The sequence below is a fragment of the Strigops habroptila genome, chromosome 5 (genome assembly GCF_004027225.2).
Source record: "Strigops habroptila isolate Jane chromosome 5, bStrHab1.2.pri, whole genome shotgun sequence".
Taxonomy (NCBI): Eukaryota; Metazoa; Chordata; class Aves; order Psittaciformes; family Psittacidae; genus Strigops; species Strigops habroptila.
In genome coordinates this window covers 18,693,750-18,718,211 of record NC_044281.2, presented here as the reverse complement: position 1 = coordinate 18,718,211, position 24,462 = coordinate 18,693,750, and the positions used below count along the sequence as shown (strand labels likewise).

The 24,462-nt window shown below is 37.8% G+C and overlaps 1 protein-coding gene across 2 annotated transcripts; it reads right to left on the bottom strand.

The window, feature by feature from the left end:
- Positions 1-386: 386 nt before the first annotated feature.
- CIR1 (corepressor interacting with RBPJ, CIR1) lies at positions 387-24,454 on the bottom strand. 2 transcript variants are annotated; one of them, XM_030487935.1, is made up of 10 exons: positions 24,290-24,454; positions 23,473-23,567; positions 22,537-22,610; positions 21,342-21,355; positions 21,193-21,248; positions 20,780-20,828; positions 20,444-20,561; positions 5,261-5,367; positions 3,706-3,791; positions 387-1,980 (listed from the first exon to the last, which is right to left on the bottom strand). In XM_030487935.1, the coding sequence occupies exons 1-10, from the start codon at positions 24,359-24,361 to the stop codon at positions 1,248-1,250; spliced, it is 1,404 nt and encodes a 467-aa protein (XP_030343795.1). In that variant the 5' UTR covers positions 24,362-24,454; the 3' UTR covers positions 387-1,247. The 2 variants fall into 2 exon arrangements, with proteins under 2 accessions (XP_030343795.1, XP_030343796.1); XM_030487936.1 differs by lacking the exon at positions 21,342-21,355 and having other exon boundaries at positions 24,290-24,453.
- Positions 24,455-24,462: the final 8 nt, after the last annotated feature.

Below are 24,462 nucleotides of genomic sequence, written 5' to 3'. Positions count from 1 at the left end.
AAAGAAGAAGGTGACATCCCTTAATGGCTCACCCTTTCAAACCCATTCACATGCACTAGAAGATAAGCCAGGTCACTTCCACCATATATCATACTCTGTGTGATACTGAAAAGCTTATGAGCGACCGTTGTAAGAAGAAGTGGACTGGTAATAAAAGACAGTCCCATTTGTCCTGTGAGTGAGGAGGGGAAGAAAGTTCTTTGCCAGAATATTGAGTGTTCTGAAAAGGTGATGCCTTTTCACCTGCCTTAAAGTGAAACTAATGTACTCCCATTGGCAACCCCTAAATGGCAGAGAAGCATTTCCTTCACAAGAAAAACCCTGTGAAGTGTCGCCTCATGCATTTGTACTGATTCAGAACTTGGAGAAGGCGGCAATTCTTACCATTTTAGAGAATAAGGTATTTTATTATGGCAGTTCATCTTCATAACAATGTGTGCAGAAAATGACCGACAATCATTAAAAAACCCCCTCAAAAGTTTGTTTCATGAAAACAAAAGGATGACTATTTACATTCAATTTCTACCACAAACAATGAAATACCTGAAGCAGTTGAGGCAGTAAATATTCTTTTCATGTCTTGAGAGATTATTGAACAATAACTTGACATTGTACTGACACATACCAACAGGGGTTCAAGATGTTTAGATAGCCCTGACCAAGCTGTACACTGCAGGAGGTCAAAAAATGTTGGCTACACACTTATGTGAACTATGTCTCTCTGTTGTTTTAACTCAGGAAATTGATCTCTTACAGGGAACTTTAGGAAAAATGCTTCAGTATGAAAAAAACCCCAAACCCTTGACAATACAATGTTTTGATATCTGAAGCAGTGACTTTATCCAGAACTATCTCAAATGTTTGTTAGCATTCAGCACATCCCAGGACTCTTCCCTAATTACTCTCTGCTTCCCCTGACTGTCGCGTCTAAACAGAAATCATCATTGACAAAACCAAAAATATTACATACTGCTCTGAAATATTTTAAACCCCTAAAATCAGGTCTATGAATTACTGCATGTGTACAAGAGGTATTTGCCAACAAGGATATTTATACAGTAAGAAAAATACCGTAACATTTATACCTAATTTACAAATATTCCAACATTATAGAAATGATGTCGTCGGCTTTATGTAGGAAAATCTAGTTACAGAGGTTGGAAAATGAACAGCAATACGTAATTGAGCCCTTGTTAAAGGTATTCATCAAAACCCAGAGACGTTCTTGTTCGCACCTGTCCCCTCTGCTATCTGGTTTTTTTCCTCTCTCTGCTTCTGCTTCTACTGCGTCTGCTCCTTTCTCTGTGTTCCACTTTACTGCACTTGTCCCCATAGCTCTCTCTGCTTCTTTTCCTCTCTCTGTGAACATCTGTGCTGGGGCTTCTGGTTTCATGTCTCCTGTGCCGCTCTTCACCAAGGCTTTGACTTGGACTTTCTCTTATTTGCCTTTGCCTGGAACTGCTGTGACTTGTGCAAGGGCTTCTCCTGCTCCTCTCATCCATGCTTGGGCTTCTACCATTCCTCTCCTTTCTTTCAGTCTCTCTCTCGTTGGTGCTACGGTATCTGCTTCTGGACCTTCTTTCCCCCTCACAGGAGCTCCATTTGTTGTTCTCCGCAGAACTGTCTTGCTTTAAAGGCCTGTATGTCTCCCTATCTTTGTCCTTGTTACCGTGACTACTGGGGAGATCTTCATAAAGTTTTTCCTTCCTTGTCTTTGCCTTTCCTTCTGAATCGCTGCTGCTGCTGCTGCTAGCCTCTGAAAACTTGTCTTTTTTTCTTTTCTTAGAATCCATCTTCTTTTGTGCCGCTTTATCTCTGCTGTCAGTCTCACTATCACTGCTGCTTAGTGAAGTCTCACTGGAGGATGAGGAAGAGGATTTCGTCTTATGTTTCTTGTGTTTACTTTTGCTTTTTTTCTTTTGCTGCTTTTTCTTCTTTCTGTCTTTCTTTTTCTTTTTCTTCTCCAGACGATCCAACTTCCTTTTAATTTCAAAATAGAAGAGTAGCGCAATCAGATGTGTTAAGATATTCTAAATTACAAAGACTTTTAAAGTTCACTACTTCTGATGACCTAACACTATAGTAAATATGCTGCTTTCCTAAAAACATGTTGAATTCCTCTCCTCTTTCAGCAAAGTATTATTTTTAAGCCTCTAACCTGAGGTTAACCATATTAAGAATCCTCCCGTAATCCATAGCTGCTCCCTCGAAACAGGGGGATATGATTTTTTAATTCTTTAATTTTAGAAAAGGTAAGTAAGATGTGTCAATTTTAGCCTTATAACTAGGAATAAATACATTCAGTACTGCTTTTCGCCCTTGTCAGCCTGCTCTGGGGGCTTTGGAAAATCATTTCTGCTTTTGTTTGTACATTTTTAGAAGAGGTTTTGAAAATGAAATAAACTCCCCACAATTAACATTCACTTCCTTTTAATGATGGAAACAGACACTCTAAAACCTGAATCTCCAAGTTTTCCAGCCAAATAGTATGGTCTTTTCAATAACCTCTTCTGACACAACTCAATATTTCCATCTTCTAGCCACAAGTACAATATTCCACCATGCACATGATGCATTCACTGTTATTTGACTGCTTTCACCTCGTTTTAATTTTGTTTCCATGCTTATTCTTCTCAAAAAAAAAGTGACTGAGTAGTGAAACTACTTTCAGTGTATTTAAAAAAATCCCTCCAGACTAGTAAAATGTAATGGTCCCAAACATTTACTGAACTTCAGCTTTCAAAATATAAAGTATTATAATTTCATTGTGTTGGGCCAGAAGAAATTAAAAAATACCATCTTTTTTTAAATTACTCAAACTACATAAACAATCCTTACTTAAAAGTAACATAAAATACACCAACTGCTTTCAGAGAATTATTTATTACATATGCGAATACTATACGTACCTACCTGCTCATTTACCTGCTTAGCCATTCCCTTTCTCCCTTCCTCCCACTGCCCATGTACATGCCCATGTCTTTTAACCTAAAAGGCCATTTTAACTAACGATACTCTTATGTGATCTACTAGGCAGTAGTTAGTATTTTTCATTTTAAGCATTTTTAGGTTATTTCAAGATAACGTTGCAAAATAACAGAGCAAAAAGAAAGGGAAATCAGTAAGACAGAAGCAAAGAATGAAAAGCTCATTAACTCCTTATTAGAACAAGACCACAGGGAGCTCCCTCTGCTGGAGCACCAAAAGGGAAGCCCTGAGCCGAGAGCAGTGTGGAGCTGAGCCAGCCTTGGCCCTGGGGTGCAAGGTCAGGTTCAGTTTAGCCACACGGGAGAAGACAGCGAACCTCGCCAACTTGTAAACCAGTAAAGAACAACATTGAATTTTTAATCCTGGAAGAAGATACTATGAACAATGGAGTGCAAAATCGTATTTTAAAATAGCAACTGACAGCATCTTCAGCGAGCCAACTGTTACCACCTCAGTATACCTGATAAACTGGAAACGAGCCCCAGTGCAAAGGCATCACAACTAGACTAGAACAGCCAGATTAAAACAAAACCAAGCGGATTAAAAGCCCATGCTGCATAATGCCATTTGTGGTCAGGTGTATGTTCAACTAAGCTGATTTTCTTCTGTACTGATGGTGCTAAATTCTTCAGTGGCATAGAACAGTTATAGGGACAGCCACGGAGTCAGAACTCCTGGTGATACAGATCTCCTCCACCACTAAGGTATCACACTTACCTTAGAAGTTTCTGTTTTTGTTTGGTTGACAGTGATTTTAAAAATTCAACTTCTGGATCATCCTCTCCTTCACTTGCAATAAATTCCTAGGAAAATGTGGCAAGACATTAAGTTCTTACATATAAAAATGATCTCTTCATTCAGATTTCTGTATTTAAAGTGATGTCTCTATGTACCTTATTTTTGCACTGGCACAAATATATTCATATTACTAAGTCAGCTTAAGACTCTTTGAAAGAGCAGCATACTCGCTGCAAAGCAAAAAAATCCCCCGCATTCTGTCTCAAAAGCTGAGTAGGTGTTTAATGTGGGGTTATACAACAGGAGTTATTAGGAACGTATGAAAAAATCACTGCTAGGGAAAGAAACATTTCTGAAATAGTTAATAAAAATGAGCCCATTCTGGAGCCCACATGATTCTCCAGGATAAGTCACTCCATTGTTATCATGCTTGGATGAATAGGTAAGATGCTAGTCCTGCTCAAACCCAGAGTAATTTAAGCAAATTACTTTTCTGTCTCGCTTTAGTCATTAGGAAAATGGGTATTAACACATCTACCTCACTGTTGTGCTATTAGTCTTTAAATGTTCATAAAGTGTTCTATCAATGCAAAATACCGTAATCATATAATCTACATACAGTAACGCAATCAGCAAAGCATAGCTACTTTGAAGACCCTGAATTCTTCAAATTACGTGCATCTCGTACACTACAGTTCTCCACCATGATGTTTTTAATTTTAGCCACACTCGGGAGGAGAAACAAGAAATAAAGATTAAAAGCGCATCCAAAAGAACCCCTCCACCACACCTAACATGAACTAAACACATTGGTATCACTGTGGTTCATTTAACAGTGCCTCCATGCTAGGTTTTTCTGGGGGTACAAAGCTTTTTCAAATGCAAAGGTACATCCATCTGTGGAGACACAATTAATTGTTGATTTGCTCAAGATTTCAAGACCAGCTTGAGGTCGTCCTCTCTTTACAAGTGGTTTGACTATCCTGCCATACGAACAAAGGGCATTTCATGGTGGCTCACTCAAGAAGCGTGTATGAATTTTTCACTTTACGCTTTTATTAAAGCACCTTAGCTAGAAATGTACCCTGTGCAGTCTAAGTAAAGAGAATTATGCATTTTCACTCCCCAAAATAATAAATGTAACAATAGTCAATCAATCGATTTGACTGACTCTGATACAGCATTCCTGGCAGTAATTATTTGTGCGTACTTCCTCAAACTTCATCCAAAGGTTAGCATTGCATCAGAAGTATGTGGCAAAAGCCCCAACCACCCCCTTCAGGAAAAATTCAATTTCTAGTCACCCAGAGGATGGATTTAATTTATTATATGTGATTTTAAAAGAAGTACTTTATGATTCACCATTCTGACTGAAACAAAGCTGGAAAGCAGTAAGGTTTTGGACATTTTTCTACTGGTATAGCTATTCAGCTTTCCTATGGATATGCATATTTGAAAACATTAAGTAACAATTCACAAGCAATCACATTTAGATTTATAGACATTTTCAGCTTACTGGTAAAAAGATCATTACCTGTGATGGATCATTTGCGGTCAAGTTTCTCCCCAGTACATTTTGTTTCAGTGCAAACCCACTGTTTCTCATCTCCGCTATTAGCTCCGAGGGGTGCATTGATGGCCCTGTTCACAAAAATCACAGTTTGAATGTATCATTTATATCTCTCTACCTTTTTTGGACTCCACAGTAGGAATTCAGCTGAAGCTTTGTTAAGTAAAATCACAGCTAAATCAACTCAATAATCTTCTGCTGAGCAAATAATCAGATATGATTTTCTAAAACAGCAGTCTGGAGATTCAGAATAGAAAATAATTGCATTTTTCTTTAAGTACAAGGGGATTCTCTTATGTAACTTTGCCATGTTGAAAACAATATATTTAGGTAAATCTAGAATATATTTTTACTATAGTAAAAAAGCACAGGAAACCTAAAAAAGAACATTAAATGAGACTTCTAGGTACCTCCTCTCCCTTAAAACAACAGGAAAATGCTTTTCTAATATGTCACTAATAAAGCATTCCTCATAATGATACAAATTTTTGAACTTGAATGTAAAAAGTCATCATTATTTGAAACTCAGTATACATATGGAATATAAATAAATACATGAAAAAATTACCTATGTCTTTACTTATTCTAGGGACACTCATGTATGTTTAGTCTCAAGGCTGTTACCTCCTCAGAGGTTTCTGGTTTATCAGCTGTATGTTGCACTAGAGTAGGTGTTTGGGATTAGGCACATCTTCACAAAGATCTAACAAGGAGTAAAATATGGGATGTATTTTGGGTCATTCAGACTTGACTGCATAATTTATAACCCCTGTAACTCACTCTTTTGCTTTAACTGAATACCTGTGATCATCAAAACTTCACGTCCAGTTAGGCACTTTTTCTTCACCCTAAACACACGCTCTTTTGTTAGGTCGCTTTCACTAGATTTCCTTACTAGTTCATTCATGAACCTTCCTGTCAACGAATTAGCACAACTGTGTAAGGTAAATCTAAATTAGCAGGAGCCTAAAATAGAGCATGGAGCACATGACAACTATTACTTCAGTAAACTAACTGTATATTATAAGATTAAATAGTCTTATGCAACATACTGATCCTGCTTTGTGGTTTTAAGAGTTTCTTAGTTACTGAGATGGACAAAACTCTCAGATTTTTAACGCAGAATAGTATGGAAATTAAAGGAAGATTTTTACTATAAAAAATATATGGAAAGTAAAATAGCACTGTCTCAAAACCTGTTAGCTTCAACGACTTCTTAGTTTTCCCATATAATACACTGCGTACAGACAGGCCTATATATAAAGCAAGAAGGAAGAAAAGAAAACCTTGAAAATGGTTTAAGGAGCTCCTGCATTACTTTCTTTTCACAAGTCCCTCATTTTGCCTGGCAAAAGAATTTTCTAATGAGCTACCTTACAGGTTTTCCTTGCGTTTACATTTTTATTAAGTAGGGGTTACTCCCTGTCCTCTCCCCCTAGATTTTACCAAAAGTGCTGCTGCTTCTTACATGTTACAGTGTAACTGTAAGCTCACTGATAGTTGAAGAATGTAGACAGGCTTTAGCATCTACATTTTGTGCTTATTTCAAATTCATAACCCTTCTCTGCTTGCCCAAATCTACCATGGCTGCAGCTGAAACTGACATTAGACAGAAACCTAACAATAGAATCTGGTACCAGCAGATGTCTTGTTTTGAAAAAGCAATATAAACCAGCCATGCAAGTCAGTCAAATACCCTGTATGAGGAAGCTGAATGGAGACAAAGTGTAGAGTCATTTCACCATACCACAGAAACCATTTGACCAGACCGAAGCCTGGAACACCCCTCCTATACAAAGGCAGTAAGAGCTATCGCCTAACAAAGTAACCAACTAATTTTTCAGGTATTTCCCCTTCAGTGTCTCAGCACTGTACACATTTTGATGCGTATTGGATACCTATTCTCCTTAGCATGATTAGATAAACAGATGAATACGACTTGTCCCGGTCTATACAGGAGATTTGCAAAAGAACTAAGACAGAAGCCCTAACTTTGTGGATCTACAGAAGGACTACAGGCAGAATCTAGACCAGACAGGCATAAAGGCATACTGGCCTTCAACAGCAGAATTCAACATTATTTTCTAGAAACAAATATTTCAGGTGTATTTTGCGCATAGCACTGGAAAAAGGTAAGCAAAACCATTTCCTCTTTTACTGACAATGCTTACAATGAATGCGCAGTACTAGTGATCTCTGTGCATTTGTGCCCAGCGGGTGTCAGTTGTGCTATATCACACTGGTCCATGCAAGCAAACAAGAGACCTATCGGAGTGCTGCTCCAGCTGGGATCCAACACAACCGCAAACTTTTGAGCTAGCTTCCACATGCGTTTTAGAAATGAAATCAACACAAGGTTTAAAAAGCAAAACCACAGGTAAGCTCAGGAGGAAAACAAGCCAGGCCAAAAAATATTAAAAATTGCATGACTTTTGTTTCCTTGTTTGTCAGTGATGTCAGAGATGTTCATAGCTCCACCTACAATATTTTAGTCACAACATGGCACTACCATGACAAGGACAGTTAACAAATCCATGTTATTCCTGTTTTGTAGATGTATACAAGCTACATCACATGCACCTACAGAACCTTGAGACTAAAGCACTTTATAAGATAAATTATTCCTGTTTCGGTCTCCCTTTAATTATGAGGGAAACAGCAATTTAGGTTCAGCCTAGCTTGTAAGGAGCTGCAAGAATCTCCATGAAGATTTATTAGGTACATGATTTTTACTCTAACTGAAAGTTTTAGACAACGCCAGGAAATGAGATTCACAAAATAAGTGCTGCCCATAAACAGAAATAGAGTCAAAACACAGTGTAGTTTCACAACCCTCCTGTGTGCAGACCCCAGCTGGGCACAACACAAGCACACTGTCCACTATGGTTGATTACAGAGTACTCTATAAGCATCATATGATCTTTGCAGTTTAAAAAACATGAACATTTTTGAGAGGATGACACAGGTGATCAGCTAATGCCACTGAACTTCTCAGTTGTTCTGCTGCACGATGACATCAAGAGACTGCATCGCTACCTTTGCTCAGGTAGCAATGCTAGGCCGCAGTAGGGAGAAAACAGTATCTGATCTAGGAAGTCTAAATAGAGTGTTTTCTATCTGGTTACAAGGCCAAAAGGTTTACCTAAAACACTGTATTTTACAATAGCTGCAGAGCTTAAAGTAAAGCTCTATTACTACCTACTTTCTGCAACACAGCAAGAATCAAGAAAATTTTTAATCTCACAATTAAACTCCTTTGCTTGGAATCACAGGAATCAACACTTGGTGACTTTCTTTTCCCTTCCATGCCTCAATAGACTGCTTTTGATTTATACTTTAATGATTTTGATAAGCAGATCTGATTTTCTTTGAAATATCAGCGATAGTTTGAAGTCTCCCAGGATTCCTGGGCACAGCTATTCCATGTGACAGCTCTGGGGCTTGTAACACACTTCTTTTTGGGCTGCTTCTTCAGAGTGTCCTAAAAGATGTAGATGCCTAAATGTGTGAACAAACAATCACATTCCCATTTCCACACTATAAGTAAGTGTGGAAGCAAGGGATTTCTCCTGGCCAATACAAACAAGGGAGACAAAAAACTGTAAAAGCAACTCCAAACACTGAACCTCACTTAACAGAGGTCTGAAAAACTCAGCTTCTCAGAAGCATCCCTGGCTTCCTTACTCAGGAGCCAAAGCTTGTATCTTGGAGCCACCAGTACACTGATTGGTAGAGGTCCTCTTCCTCTGTTTTGTGAATTGACTCAGGAGTCCTGCTTCTTGGAGATGCGACTATGTCCAGTGTGATCACACCTGATTTGCTTGGTAAGCCAAAGAGGTCAATCTTTTCAGCCTTTGGGTTGTGACTACACTTATATCATCACCCTCCAAGATCTTCAGACAAAACAGTACTAAGTATACCTGATAGCCAGCTATCTTTACCTGGCTAAGTTCCAACTAAGTCATAGACTGTAGAACAGATGGTAAGATTGAGCTGAGAGGCTCTCAGCTGGTTAAATTTTGGGAATTGATGTTAGTTAAGTATTCTTAAACAGCACCCATCAACTTGTAAAAAATCACTCCTCCATCAGGCATAAAAAAATACCTTCTGTAGTATGAAAACTGATGGCCTCACGGATGCATTCCTTATGGACTTGTGAGAGCATCTGTGATCAAGCTACCTGCGTGATTTCAGGCAGGTGAAAACATCTGGAGATGACATTATGCCATGAGTTGACAGAACGTTAGATATAGGAATCCTGCAAAAATAGCTGAATGTTACAACTTCTGACAAGTAGTCTCTCAGCATTCATCCATCAGCAAGCTAAAAATAAGTTCAAAGTTACAACGTTTCATCATCTGTTTCTTATTCTTTCTGAAACAAGTCAAATACAGCACCTTGCTATTTTTGAATCTGACTGTCAAGCTTATTTTCTGGAATTTACATTTTGATAGAGGAAAAAAGGAAAAGAAAAAAACCTTTAAAACTTTTCCAGATGACACTTGCTTAAAACTAAAACATTTATCTGCTTTAAAATTAAGTCACAGTCTTGGAAAAGCTTTTTACCATATAGTGGAATTAATTGCACACTGATATCATACTTATTTTCATGCATTGAGACAACTGACAACTTGTTAAGTTTTCTTCAGCTACAGGTACTTAAGATTATATTAAGGGCTTGCACAAAAGAGGTTCCATAGTTAAAGACCCATCAAAGGATTTTTAAAGTATTTTTTTCACGGCTTTTACAATTCTTAAGAAAGTGTTGTCAAGCAAATAGGCTACAGCTTCTTCCTGCTTCTTAATTCCCACAGAAGTTCTTGCCTCATTAATTCCGTGTTATCTTCTGTTTAAGATATTAAGGTGAAAACGCAGACAGCTCAGCTGACTCGAAGAGTCAGCGTGCAAAGACTGGACACTCAAACCATTCAGTAAAGTATGAAAAGAAGGATTTTAGTCTTCGCAAAGTACAACCTGAGTGCAACCTTAGCTCGACAGCTGTTGGTGCCCCTTCATAATATTTGTACATTTGTACATAATTAAACGTAACATTTGTACATAATTAAACAAACAGAAGTGCTGTAAATAGATTTTTTTTCTTCTGAAGCCTATATGAGCATCAATTATACTGGATTACAGAAGGATAACACACTAGGATTTCTACAACATATTGTAAATGTCTTTTTTTGTAAGACACAAAGATCACTCTGATTTCTTATCGCACTTACTTGAGAACTATTTAACAGAATCAGTTCTGCTTCTACCGAACAACCAGGGGGGAAATAACAATTCTGGATTTCAGTTACTTAAATGCCTAGCTTACAGCAAGCTCTCCCCCCCTGCACTACTGCCCCCCCTCCCAGCTCAGAAACAAGAGAAATCTATAGCTGCAATTAACGTTTGATTCTTTCTGTACTGCTCCTGAAGCTGCAAATGCAGAACGTACGTAACAAGCTGTTCTTGCCAGAGTGTTTCCTCTAAGGAGCTTGGGCACAGGAGAACAGCACTAGCTGTAATGTACCATCTAGCAGGTCTCCATTAAAACATCTACAGCATGTTTTTCAAGTTATCCAGTATTAGAGAACAGTATGCTAAAACCTCCTTTCTAACGATTGTGATGATTAAATACCACTTTTCTGCAATGGTTTCAGCGGCAGTAAAGACAGACCATAATGTTATGATTGCCAGTATCATCAAAAATAGCAGTTTTCTATCTACTCATGATGCACAATCTTGACAGTATCTGCTCAATTTATTGATAAAAGCTTTCACTGCTGTCACCAGTGCAGATGAGCAAAGTGAATTATTCTTTGCAATCAATTAAGTTTTAAATGGATTTTTATTTGGAATACATATAGAAAGCAAAGAGATAAGAAACAGTAATAATGGAACCACTATTCCCACCTATGGCAGGGGAAATTACAGTAACTAGTTGCACTTAAGATAGTGGCAGTTATGCATTGTCATGAAATGAAATAGACTACTCGGTATAAAAATTACTGGAAAATGCAGTATATTCTTCATGGTATCATTTTAATTACAACTTTTTTAACCTTTATTTAAACTAATGCCCATCTTGTGCATCATTAAAACTGAACATTTAGAATAAGGCTTTTCTAGAGATTCCCCTTCCTGAGAATGTCTTCTGGTGTGGGACATCTTTTAGTTTATAGATGTGATGATTTTAACCTAAAAGTATCACCTTCGGACTTGGTAATGGAGATGTAATTTATATGAACATGAATGCAAATAAAGCACACTTGCATATCTGCTATCAATTCGCCAGTATTTGTCACACTCAGTATACTCCACCACGTTTAAGAATTAATTTATGAACGAAGGACAAGATACTTTCAAGGCTTATCCTTTATTACTACATAATTTTTGTTAACAAAGCAGGCCTAAAGCATGTTGTCTTTGTTCTTTCTTATATACATCTTGGACAACACGAGGCCATAACTCTTCCAAATGGACGTTTGATTTTCTGCATAACAGTGATAACTAAAGCCACGCTCTGCTGCAGAAAACTAACTAACTAACTAACTAACTACTCCAGGGAGTATGCAAACAACTCTTCCACGCTAAGTACGTTTCCAGAAACCATTCTGCTGGTGGGTTTCAGTTTAGCACACAATCACATGGAGCATGAATATACTCCGAAGTCAGAATGCTGCCTTCTCTGAGTGGTAGCAAAGGCATAATGCATCATACAAGGCTTTTTAGGTTTTGCTTTGAAAGAGTAACTAACTTTAAAATTAGCATAGACGGTTTTGTCAATACATCCACGTACTTTCTCTGTAGAGTTTTGTGTGTCTTTTTCTCATGTGGCTTAAAAGGAAATTGAATAAAAATGGCAAAAAAAAGTCACAGACCGAGCCTAATCACACTGTATCGTCTGTGAACTTTTACTGCAGTTACGACAGAGACAGGAGTAGACATTTATTTATCTATAGGACAAAGAACTATTATCAAAATTATGTGATCATGATCCTGGTTATGAAGAATGTAGCAAATTTATGCTGCCTCCACTAATGCAGATTATTGATCATTTTTTTTACTGATAATTTTCCCATCCATTTCAGAGATGACTGCATTCAGACCATATTTACACTTCAAAGCAACTGCTGCAGTTGGCATTGAGAGAAATTGATGAATAAAACAACTCTAGCTTTTAATTAGCTCTTCTTCAGAGGGTCTGCAGTTGAACTGAATTTAACACTTTAGCACAGAATTTCAGTATAATTTGCCATGCCTTTGTCATTGGGTATTTCAAAGAAACCAGAGTTTCCTTTTGACTTTTTTTTTGAGTAGTAAAAACCATTTAACATTATCAAACTGCTTTAGGAATCCATATTTATTGCTTTAATGCTAAGCACAAGACTTCTGATAGAAATCTGTATTTTATGCATTCACACCAAATACAGAGACTTCTGAAACATAAATAGAGGATTATTCTAAAATATGACAGTTAACTATGTGAAGATTTAGTTAAGGTTCCTACTGTTCACAATCAAAGGTCTCAGCTGCAGATCATAAAGGAAGGCTTCATACACTGTATGTTTTTACAGATGACCATTTATACAAATATTCACTGTTAACATATTCAAATACCTTTTCTTTGTTATTGTAGATTCAAGAGAACATAAATCAAGAGAACATAAATCAATTTCCTGATAGAATGCAGATTTTTATCTATTTGGAAACAAAAAAAAAATACCATATTTGTCACTAAAAAAAGTAACAAGGTCTAGACATAATATAATATAGATTTCCTTTTTTGCTGTCTCCATATGACTGATTAATTTCAGTGATTACTATGGAAAGGAATTTCACCCAAAAGCTAAATATCAGATGAACACACTAAGTGATAGACTGATGGAAACTACAACCACAATTAGTTTAAGGGCACTCAGGCAGTGAAGAAAGAGGACATAGACTGCAAGAGCTGATAATGAGTCTTTAGAAGGCTCCATTTGCATACACATACCTAGAGTTTCTTTCTCTTTGTAGACCATAAGACACTAGATGTACACACATGTTGCTCCACTACATTTTTACCATTTTTGCCTGAATTTTCCACAACATGCTGATCCCTTCACAGCATTCTATTTCTCCTTGGGTATTTTCAGTGGACAGATCACATACAGAGCCAGTTGGCTGTAAATCATTCAAAGTAGTCCATAGCAGAGAAGAATGCCCAGCACTCTCCAGGCTTAGGTTTCACAGACCAAGAGCATAAGAACCGTTTTTAATCTTACCATCCCACTTCTAACTATGCCATTCATAAAATTACCTTCCCACCTGAGACACTAGCCTGACTTGCTAAGATAGTAATAACAGGTTATTTGTTCAAAAAAGCAGATGATTAAAGTTGTAAGCATTTAAGCTTTAACAGCTTTTTATCAATCCCAACTCCTCAGCCCTCAATGAATAAGATAGATTGCCTGTGGGGAAAAAATAATATAAAGAATAATAATAATTAAAAAATTAGTATTAAGTTTGTCCTAACTTTACCTGACCAAGAAAATTGCAGGCAATCTTGAAGTATGACTTCAAAGCATTTGCACAGAAAACCCACCAGTCTCTGTTCTAACAAAGTCAAAGGCTTTTCAGGCTTCACAAAAGAAAAAAGGTACTGAAAAGCACATAAATCAACAGATGCTGCTGTTTAATGATAAAAAAGGATTGTAAAAACAGGCAAACTTTTAGATACTAGTGATCTGGGGTTGTTTTGCTGGTATATATTACATATTTTATACATGCACATATAGACAGTGACACATGAAGGCAGAACCACAACTGATATTTTCATCTTGTCTGAAACCTGAAAGTTAGGATTTTATCAGTAAAAAACCCTGTAAATCAGTTTCGCCAAAGAAGCATTTTGATTGCCTAATTTAGCTTTGTAAAGGAGAAATAAATCTTATAAGTTGGTCCCCGTAAGCCTCACAGCTGGAATATTCTAACACTACTTTGCAGTTTCCAGTGATCAAAGTAAGTTACTTTCTATCTAAAACTAAGAATTTCATAATGGAAATAATGCAACACCAGGGGGTGCAGTTATCATGAAATAATTACACTCCTGGGAGATTACAGACAAGGCTGTACCCCAGGGGTGTGATTATCCCATGATAACCACATCCACTGAAATTGCCTTATTGCAAAAATAATCTCTATTCACTGGTGAGATATTACTCAATAGGCGCTTTTTTAACGGTAAGATTATTATTTTTTTTGTATGAATTACCAGCTAGATTAGTAAAATGGTCCCAGAAGCAAAATAACCAAGCCACTATGCCTAAGTTAAGGCACTGATTGTGATTATTTTTGTTTGCGGGAGCGCTGCAGCGTACGTTAGATCTTGAAAGACAAGCAGTCTCTTCTCACAGAACACAGTCCTGTGCCACAGACATGCGTTCACCTTGCAGCAGTTCTGCCTAAGTGAATTCAAGTCCATGAGTGGTCTTTGCATACTAGATATTCAACACTGAATCCAAACCAGCAATTGCCATCAGTTTATGCGCAGAGGAAGATTACAATGCAGTCTTCACATAAGATTCTAAGACAAGTATCCTTCTGCTGAAATAAGAGAATCACGGCTTGTAGAATTTATGGGGAAGAAAATGCCTGTATTGGTGGTTATTTTATGATGTGGAAAAAAAAAAGTACGTAGGTGATCAACTCTTCTTTTTACTCTCAGAGAATCAGAGCAGCAACTTTATGTAATACAACTAAATCAGACACAAGAGTTTCATTTTCATTTGTCTGAACTCAAACATTTCCTCTGCGGCTGAAAAAATAGTCTCAGTCCAAACAAGACATTTTGGTTTGCTTTCTTTCTGAAGCAGGAAAAAATTAGAACAAAACACAAACTGCAGTTTTATCAAGTGCTCTTGAATTTGGCTTCTGCATTACTCAAACTTTTTTTCAATTCAAGTAAGAAGTCTACGTGCTACTGAAACTCACTCATTTGGGCATTTCAACAAACCAACCAACCAACTCCATTAATTCCTGGGGTTTTGTTAAATGGAAGTTACCTTCAACTAAGCCCTTTGAAGGCCCAGCTCTTGGACGAAGCAAGCAAGATGGGGAAAGGCTGTTTTTGCTGTATTTAACTCAATAATTTGGTTATCCTAATAATATTACCTTCACTTTCTGTCAAAATTTTGCTTTTTGTTTTTGTCCAAGGAGAAGGATGAAAATGTTCCTCCAATTAGGCAAGTGCCAATCCCCTACACATGCATGAAGATTTGTTAGCAATACTATGGTTACCACTGTTCGTACTGGTTTTGGTTGGGATAAAGTTTTTTTTTTCACAGTAGCTTGCATGTGGCTGTGTTCTAAGATTGTGCTGAAAACAGTGTTGATAATTCAGGGATGTTTTAGCTATTGCTGAACAGTGCTTGGTCAGCATCAAGGCCTTTTCTGCTTTTCATGCCGCCCCACCAGCAAGCAGGCTGAGGCTGCACAAAAAGTTGAGAGGGGGCACAGCTGGAATAGTTGACCTCAACTGACAAGAGCTAAACCCCACACCATAGGACTTCATGCTGAGCATATAAAGACAGGGGAAGAAGGAGGAATGGGGGATGTTCAGAGTTAGGGCATTTGTCTTCCCAAGTAACCGTTATGCATGGCGGAGCCCAGCTTTCCTGGAGATGACTGAACACCTGCCTGCCAATGGGAAGTAGCAAATGAATTCCTGATTTTGCTTTACCTCATTAAACTGTCTCTCTTAACCCATGAGTTTTCTCATATTCACCATTCTGATTCTCTCCCCCATCCTGCTGTGGGGAAGCGAGCAAGTGCTTTGGGGCTGAGCTGCCCACCTGTGCTAAACCACCCTGTTTCCCTTCCCACTCAACTAACTCTGCTTAGTAATGTTCCTGAGAGCAGCCATCCTTCTATAGGAGATGTTTTTAAAGACTTTGAAGTTATTACATGATGGAATTCAGTCATGAGTCTAATTAGTATACAATAAACTTCTCCTGTGGTTCCTAAACTTGTATGTATGAGGTGTTTCTGTCCTTTACAGCAGAGCATTTGAAGTTCCTATATACTCTTCTGTGGACAGAAATACGTTTGGGTAAATACAGTAAGACAGCAATGAACAAAACAACATTAAGAAAAATAGGTTGACTTTATGTGCGTTTCTCTAAAGCAAAAGAACAAGGTTCAGAAAAACAAGGCCTGTTGAAAATTTCCTACAGGGAAGCCAGACCATTTCTTAAAAACTATGTCTGCAGAAATTAGCGATGCCAATGTCCTTACAGTATCAGATTCAGAACCATGAGGCCAAGGCTTCCCGAGCACTGACTGCTTAGAGATTCATTACCAGCCAAGATGCTTTGCAGTGAAGGGACTAGCATCTTCCAACACTGTGCTGATGCACGGTGTGCTCTAGCAAGCGAGAACGTTTCCAAATTTTGAAGAATCCTAAGCTAAATTTAACTAGTGTAACTACCTCACACTGACTAGGAAAAATTATTCAGTTCAGTTTGCAAGAAAAGGATGAGAGATTGTCCTTTGTTAGAATAAAAAGATTACAACTCACAAGAAATAACGTGCTACCAAGTAACTAAATTGGAAGCAATAGAGATATTTTCAAATACTTTATAAGAATATTACAAAAATCTGCTCTTTAAAAAATATTAAATGAAATGATTTACAGCCTAAATTGGGTCCTTCTAATATACTTCATAAAAGAATTGGAGTCCAGGTATATTGACTATTGTACTAAAATTTTATTCCTTATTATATCTGTAGTTCTCGGATGTACCCCTCCATTTATCATTTATGAGACAATATTTATATTTCAATTTCCTGACACACAGGCTAGGAACAAGCTTTCAAAGATGACTTTCTACATATACAGTTACTTCCTGACCTTTGAAAGTATTATTTGCTCTAAAAATTTAGCCCAACATGTGTCAAGAGCTGATTGCAAACATATTTTTTTTTTTTACAAATTTATCTATTAAAGCCCCCAGTCAAATAAACTAAATACACATTTCAGACTTGCTGTATACCACAAGCAATCAGTCCCTACCCTTGAAAACCCTATTTATTGTTCTCTTCAGAGACTAGTTTTCTTCTAAAAGTGAACAAACTGCTTCTGGAAATTGCTCTTTGGAATTCAGACCTTAGAAGCCAAGTGGTTTCATAATTTACATATATATATTTATTGATAATCATAGCAAATGAAAACTCTTGACTATTTACATGGGTTTTACCAGTTTTCTAAGCATGAGGAGACACTTATTTGTGATACGTGGTGGGGGAGTGTGGAGATGGGTGGGAAACAATCCAAGTGCTTTTGGTTTGTCTGGGGTTTTTTTAAACCTAATCATAAAGGTTTCATAAAAAAAATATTATATCACTACAAGTCTCTCTCCCTCACAAAGCAGTGTTTTCTGCAGTTCTAGTCCATCTAAAGAATAGTGCAGCAACGGACGTGTTTGCACTACTATAAAGTAATCAGAAAACAATTGGCAATTTAGTTTAGAGACACAAAAGCAGCTTCGGAGTGCACGCAATTACTGATAAAGAGAAGCAGGAAGTAGCAGAGCTTGAGGAGATGCGTTGTACAGAGGAACAGAAGAAGGTCCTTAGAGGTGGATACCAATTCAGCATTAGGGCTAGCAACAAAGCATTAAGTAATGAGAAGAAACAAAAAGCCATAAAGAGAAATCATCAGGACAAGATTACATTGTTGGGGGGTGTTGATCTGAACATGATAGAATTTGTCTTTTTAATGTTGCAGCGTCTTGATAGGAAATGCAAAAAACACTGTGTTACCCCCAGTGTAGGTTAGTATTACAGAGCTAACTGCAGATCTGCAGCACTGTAACAACTGGGTACAATTACCAGCAATGCAAAAATAATTACTTACTCCCATCCCAGACAACATAGGACTGTTGTCAGGGTTTAGTTAAAGAAACCCCCAACTTTTCTTTTAAATGTGTGATGTAAGCTTTAACATGCCATGTAGATGAATCATGAGTCTTAAGAGAATCAGTGAATTCAATAACTTGGGTTCTCACTTAACTGTAGTGCTTCATTTACATACATGGAATTTCCAGAAGGTGTCATGGGAACGTAATTTAGCTTGTTATTAAATCAGATGAAGTTTTAGAAAAGCTGATGAAAGGATTGTATTCCTGGGGTTAGAAAAAGCAGGCAACCTTTCAGATGATGATCTAATTAATGATATTACCACTTCCTATAAGCCTTGTTTCTGCTATTAAATCAAGAACTTAAAATTGTTTTAAACTTTACCTACAGTGTTTTTACATAGTTTCCCTGAAAGAAAGAAAATGTATCAATATCATTACAGCTGACTATTCAAATCCAGGAACAGTGTCTTACAAATTATATATACAAACCCTGATCTGTCACCCACCCCTACGCCCTGAAATCCTTCCTCAGCCTATAAAAAAGTCTATGCTCAGCACAGAACACTGTCTTCTAAGTTCCAGAGTTGAAAATGAGAGAGCATTGGCACAGTGCAAGACCATCTAAGTAATTTTACAGCACTGTACTTCATACAAAATTCATCATCTGTGCTAAATCCTTCTCTTTAGGCTTAGAAACATGGTTTGGAAAGCTACCAAGAGAAAATTTATCTGGCTAGGAAACATCCACAGCAGCCATACGTTGCCTACATCTAGATAGATAGTTCAGTTAAGTTTGAAACAAGCAGTTAGTTTTATATTAAAGTGTCCGTATTACACTGTTATGCGTGAACATTTTCAAGGTCATACAAGCATGTACAAACACTTTCTGCTTTCCCAGCCAAACACATCTAAAATTTACCCATTTGAACTGGGGAGGGGTGGGGGGAAAGCAAGTTCTGCAGCACAAAAGCATATCTGGCATGCAAGAGCTGCACAATACAATTCTACCACCACTGAATGCTCCAAGCACAATTTCTTCTAAGATAAGAATGGTGCAAGAAAATAATTTAATGTTATAACCTACTGGAAAAGAAAGGCTAAGAAAGTCAAGTACAGGATGGCTAATACAATGGTATAATAACCAGACAGTGCCTAAAAGCAGGGGAGTGCAAGAGGCACTGTTTCCTTTAATTTCAGTCTTCCAGGACTCATCTCAAAGAAATGATATATCCAGGTGATCTAATTCTGAAAAGCAAGATTGTTGGTAGGCTAAATATGGAATAAAACTAAGAGCTACTACATAAAACAGATAACCTGAGGAAAGACGGAAGAAAGTAGATATTATCAAGCGTGCAACTGCAATGGCATCCCTGCAAAACTGAAGACACAACGTGATCTTAAAGCACAGTACAGCAAGGCTGAAGACTCACCCATGTTACCAAGTGTTTCTTTAGCGTGCCACAATTTTATGAATCTTAAAAGTGTTACAACTTACAGAAAACAAAGTATTGTAGGTAAAAAATAGATTAAATTTGAATGTTTATATAGAATCATAGAACAGTTAGTGTTGGAAAGGACCTTAAGATCATCTGGTTCCAACCCCCTGCCACGAGTAGGGACACTTCACACTATAATACCCACTTCTTTAAACCCCATCTAACATTGTGTGACTTCAAGTAACAGGAAAGCTAATACAGGAAAAAAAACACCAGAAAATGCAGCTCAGGAAGCAACAAGAAGCCAGCTGAAAGGAAACTAGGCATATGGAAATCTAGGTTTCAATTGCTTGTCGACTTAAGGAAACACATTTACATATATAAAACAACCCCAAACCTCTCTTTTTTTCCAAGCAATTCACAAAGATACACTGATACAATTCCAGCTTTTCTGAGCAGTTTGCTTGAATCTGAACTGGGACAGTCTTTGATGATCTATTACAGGTTTTCTCTTTCGTGACACAAATATTTCATGCTGGTATGAACAATTACATTGCAGCTTCTCAATTTTTGCCACAGATAGAATCAAAGCAACAGTCATTATGGCATCATTTTAGAATGCGCTACTAAGTAGAAAATTAAGTCTTTGTCATTTGAAGTAATTAACTTGAAACTGTAGATCCTCACTTGGAATAAAAAAGCGTTTTCCCCATTTAATCAACTCTCTGAAATACTGAAACTTAAACCTCTTAAAATTAAACATGATGAGTTCCCCAAAAGTTTCTAACCAGCACCTTTAAAAGACATTCACTGCCTACCTGAACCATCAGTGGAGACAGAACTCGCGTTAATTCCAGACAGGCCAAATAAGGGACATTCTCGGTCAGTGTTTACATGGCCCCACTTGTGGCATTTAATACACCTCACATTCCGCACCTAAAAGGAACAAAAAGAATAAAAATAAAAGAATTGACATAATTTAGTTAACAACATAGCTCAACATTTACAGAAATGTCTGTTACTAGGCATAAAAGAAGCTTTTAAATTCACTGAAAAACAGATGATAGAAATAAGAGAGTTCATGTGAATGTTGCAGTTAGGCAATATTTGAAATATACCCAAGACATCTACAGAGTGAAATTTATGTAACTTGCCTGGATACCAAACGGCTGATCTCTGATATTCATATCATCCTTAGCGTATCTGTTACACAAACACAAAAGAAAACAAATACTCAGTTTATATTATTTTTTAAACCATCATATACAAAACTATCTTTGACTGTTAAGTGTGTATCCATTTCAGAGATATACTTACAATAAGCATCAGTTTTAATGTGTTTCAAAGACAGATGTAAAATTCAAACAAGAACTTAAGCTTATCAAGGAAATAGTTCCAGGTTTACAGGTTTTACTAATTAACTGCCAGGATATGATGAGATTATACAAGTGACCTGCTCAAAAATAAAATGGGGAGAGAAAGGGGAAGGGAAAAAAGAGAAAAGGATCTGAAAGTTAGGTAATAAGAAAAGAAATATATTTATTCAGATAAAAGCCACACATCTTACTTTTCTCGAGGGGCGACTTTTTGCCATTCAAATTTGTACTCTGTCTCTCCTTCTTGCTATAAAACAGAAAACATGGCAAGTTTGAGGTTTTTTTTTCAATACACTTCAAGTAAGTAAGACAAAAACAAAGAAATGATGTAATGAAATACCTCTTTAGTTTCCTCTTGGAATTTTCAGAAATCATGGAAAGAAAAGAAATAATATGTTACTCAGACATGTAAAATGCAGCTGGTGTTTAAGCTGGAGACAAAACATTTTGTTTATACTAATACAATAGTGCAAATACTCAGAAAGTAACTTTATTTAAATAGAGCACGCATATAAATAATCAGCATCTAGTATATGGTTACAAATCCTGTGAAACAAGAATCACCTTCTAAAACTACATTGATTTGAGACACGAATACAAAAAATCCTTTTTTTTTTTCAAAAGTAGCAACAATACTTAATTTTAAAATTTAAAAAAGAAGATTTTTTAGCAAAAATCACTAGTTTAAAATTGCATTTGCTCTAAGCTTAAAGGATTAATTTAAGAGCTTTAAAATTAATTGCATAAGTTGCTCTATGAGAATGAGCCCCTCCAAGCATTTCCCAGGGTTTTCATGCAAATGGGAAAGATGCATTTTAAAGGGAACATGTTTTCTTTTAACAGGAGTATGTTTTCTTAGTTCCACACTTATACTCAGATTTCCCTAAAATTGACTGATGTAAGTATCCACGGGGTAGTTAGTAACTTCTGTTTATGAATCTACTAAATACAGTCATAGTCACACCTACCAGAGTCAGGTCAGCCAGCATTTCTGACTAAAGAATCTCAGTATTTATAAAACTTCAACTAATTAACTTATTGTTTGGGTATTTCCTATGCATGACACACAACAAGCTGATTTACAGGCAGAAATGTAAGCAAAAGTAACTCTGCCAAAATACAGGTTTGTGTGGTCTGAGTCATTGCCTCGGTAAGGCGTAGTCCTCCTCATCCAATGGCCTTAAAATTGGCTACAGAAACACCTCTGGACAAGGACAGTATTTCTACTGTTGCCAGGAAAGATATTTTATCTTTCTTTTTCCCTTCACATTGAACTGTTGCTTAAAAAACTCCCCAACCATTCTCAGCCTGAAAGTATTGTGAGATCAAAATTATTACATACTTACAGTATGTAATAGTAATAGTATGTAATAGTATTACATAGTACGATTAAAATTATTACATGCTATGTATTCCCAGAGGAAGAACTACAAATAATGAACACATTATTTTGAAATAACAGACATTGTGCTTATTTCTTGTGAAGGTTTTTAGCTCTGCAGTACTGTCTGCTCACGATCAGGAAACCGCAGTACCTTTCTTTGCTCCAGGCGGGGCCTCATACATGAAATTAAGCCCATTCTTCACACGCTCATCCCCCATAAGCAATCTAAATAAAAAGGACAGAGTTTGGGGTATTATTTATATAAAAAACAAGTGCAGCAGGAAATTGTTATAATAACTGGCAATTTTTCATTTGTTGAGTAACAACAGTTGAGTGTCAAAAAAACTGAGACCAGTCAATACTTTTCCACATTGCATTGAATACCAAAACCTATACATTTCAATCACAACTGAAACATAACTTTGTTTCCACAGAATTATGAAAGACAGATTTGTTCAGCCTGGAGAAGAGAAGGCTCCAGGGAGACCCTATAACACTCTTCCAGTACCCAAAGGGGGCCTACAAGAAATGTGGAGAGGGACATTCTACAAGGGCACATAGTGATAGAACAAGGGGAAATGGCTTTAAGCTGACAGAGGGGAGATTTAGATTTGACATTAGGAAATCCTTTACAGTGAGGGTGGTGAGACACTGGCACAGGGTGCCCAGGGAAGCTGTGGCTGCCCCATCCCTGGCAGTGTTCAAGGCCAGGTTGGACACAGGGGCTTGGAGCAACCTGCTCTAGTGGAAGGTGTCCCTGCCTGTGGCAGGGGGGTTGGAACTGGATGAGCTTTAAGTTCCCTTCCAACCCAAACCATTCTATGATTCTATACAAAATATTGTTATACAAGGTTACCTGCTGTTCTGTGCAATGCAACATATTTTGAAATGAATTAGAAGACACACACAAGCCACTTTAAAGTTCTTGTGATCTCTGGTTAATCAGACACCGATTTATGAGCTACTGTCCTCCCCTACTACCACAGTCAATGGGAGGCAGCATTTCAAATAACTCACAATATGTTCTTCACTGCCATGAAAACAAGCAGCAGTGGGAAGAAGTGTGTGATCTTATGCCAGTTCTTACCTGTTATCATAGGATTCCTGTTCTTTCAGATACTGTTGCATTAATTCTTCTTGTTTCTTCTTATCATATGATATTTTCTGTTCTGCCATCCATACCTAGTTAAAACAAGTTTCTAATTTAAGTAAATACAAAACCCACCACTAAATATATTCATGTATAAATACTTAACTAGCTTAATCTATTGAAAATACTTAATTCCCATTCTAATAGTATAAAATATACTATTTTCATCCAGCATTTCACCAAATGAGCTTCACACAAGGAGTGTGATTTTTATAAGCTACAACTCCAATATGACTTAAGAACTGAAAAGATATGAGAAAATTTCGTAATCCAAAGGGAAAACCAGGCTCAGAAGACACCCTGGTTGTGCCACTGTCTTTCCCATGGCGACACTTCCTCACCGAAGTCTCACAGCCTCCAAATCCCAGTTCTGGGAAAGAGACACCTGGAACCAGGTCAAGACAGGTGTGAAACACCGGGAAAACATGGGCACATCGCGGCAGTGTTGCTGTGTGGTGCCGATTCATTCAGAGAACCGGGACTGAAACGGCGGAGCCAGGAAAAGGGGACACGGCACCGGTTACACGCACCGGTGAGCGAGTAAACCTGCACTTCAACTCTCTCCTCACTTTTCTCCCTGCCTCCTCCTGCCTCTTCCTTCCCCTGCCCCAGCCCCACCTCGGGAAAGCCGACACGCCGCTGCGGTGCCCGGCCCCGGGCCGCCCCAGTGCGCGCCGCGCACGGCCTGACCGACCGGCTGAGGGGCCAGAGCAGCCGCCGGCAAGAGCCGCAACGGCTCCGCCGCCCCTCTCACCTTCTTGATGTTGGACTTGGAGGCGGGGTGAAAATCCTTCTTGCACATGAAGTTGGCGAAAGACTTCCCCATGGCCGCGACAGCGCTGCGGCAGAAGCCGCCGGCCCCCCGCACCGACCCGGTCCCTCAGCCGGCTGCCCCGCCGGGCCTTCCGGGTCGGCGGGCAGGCCTTC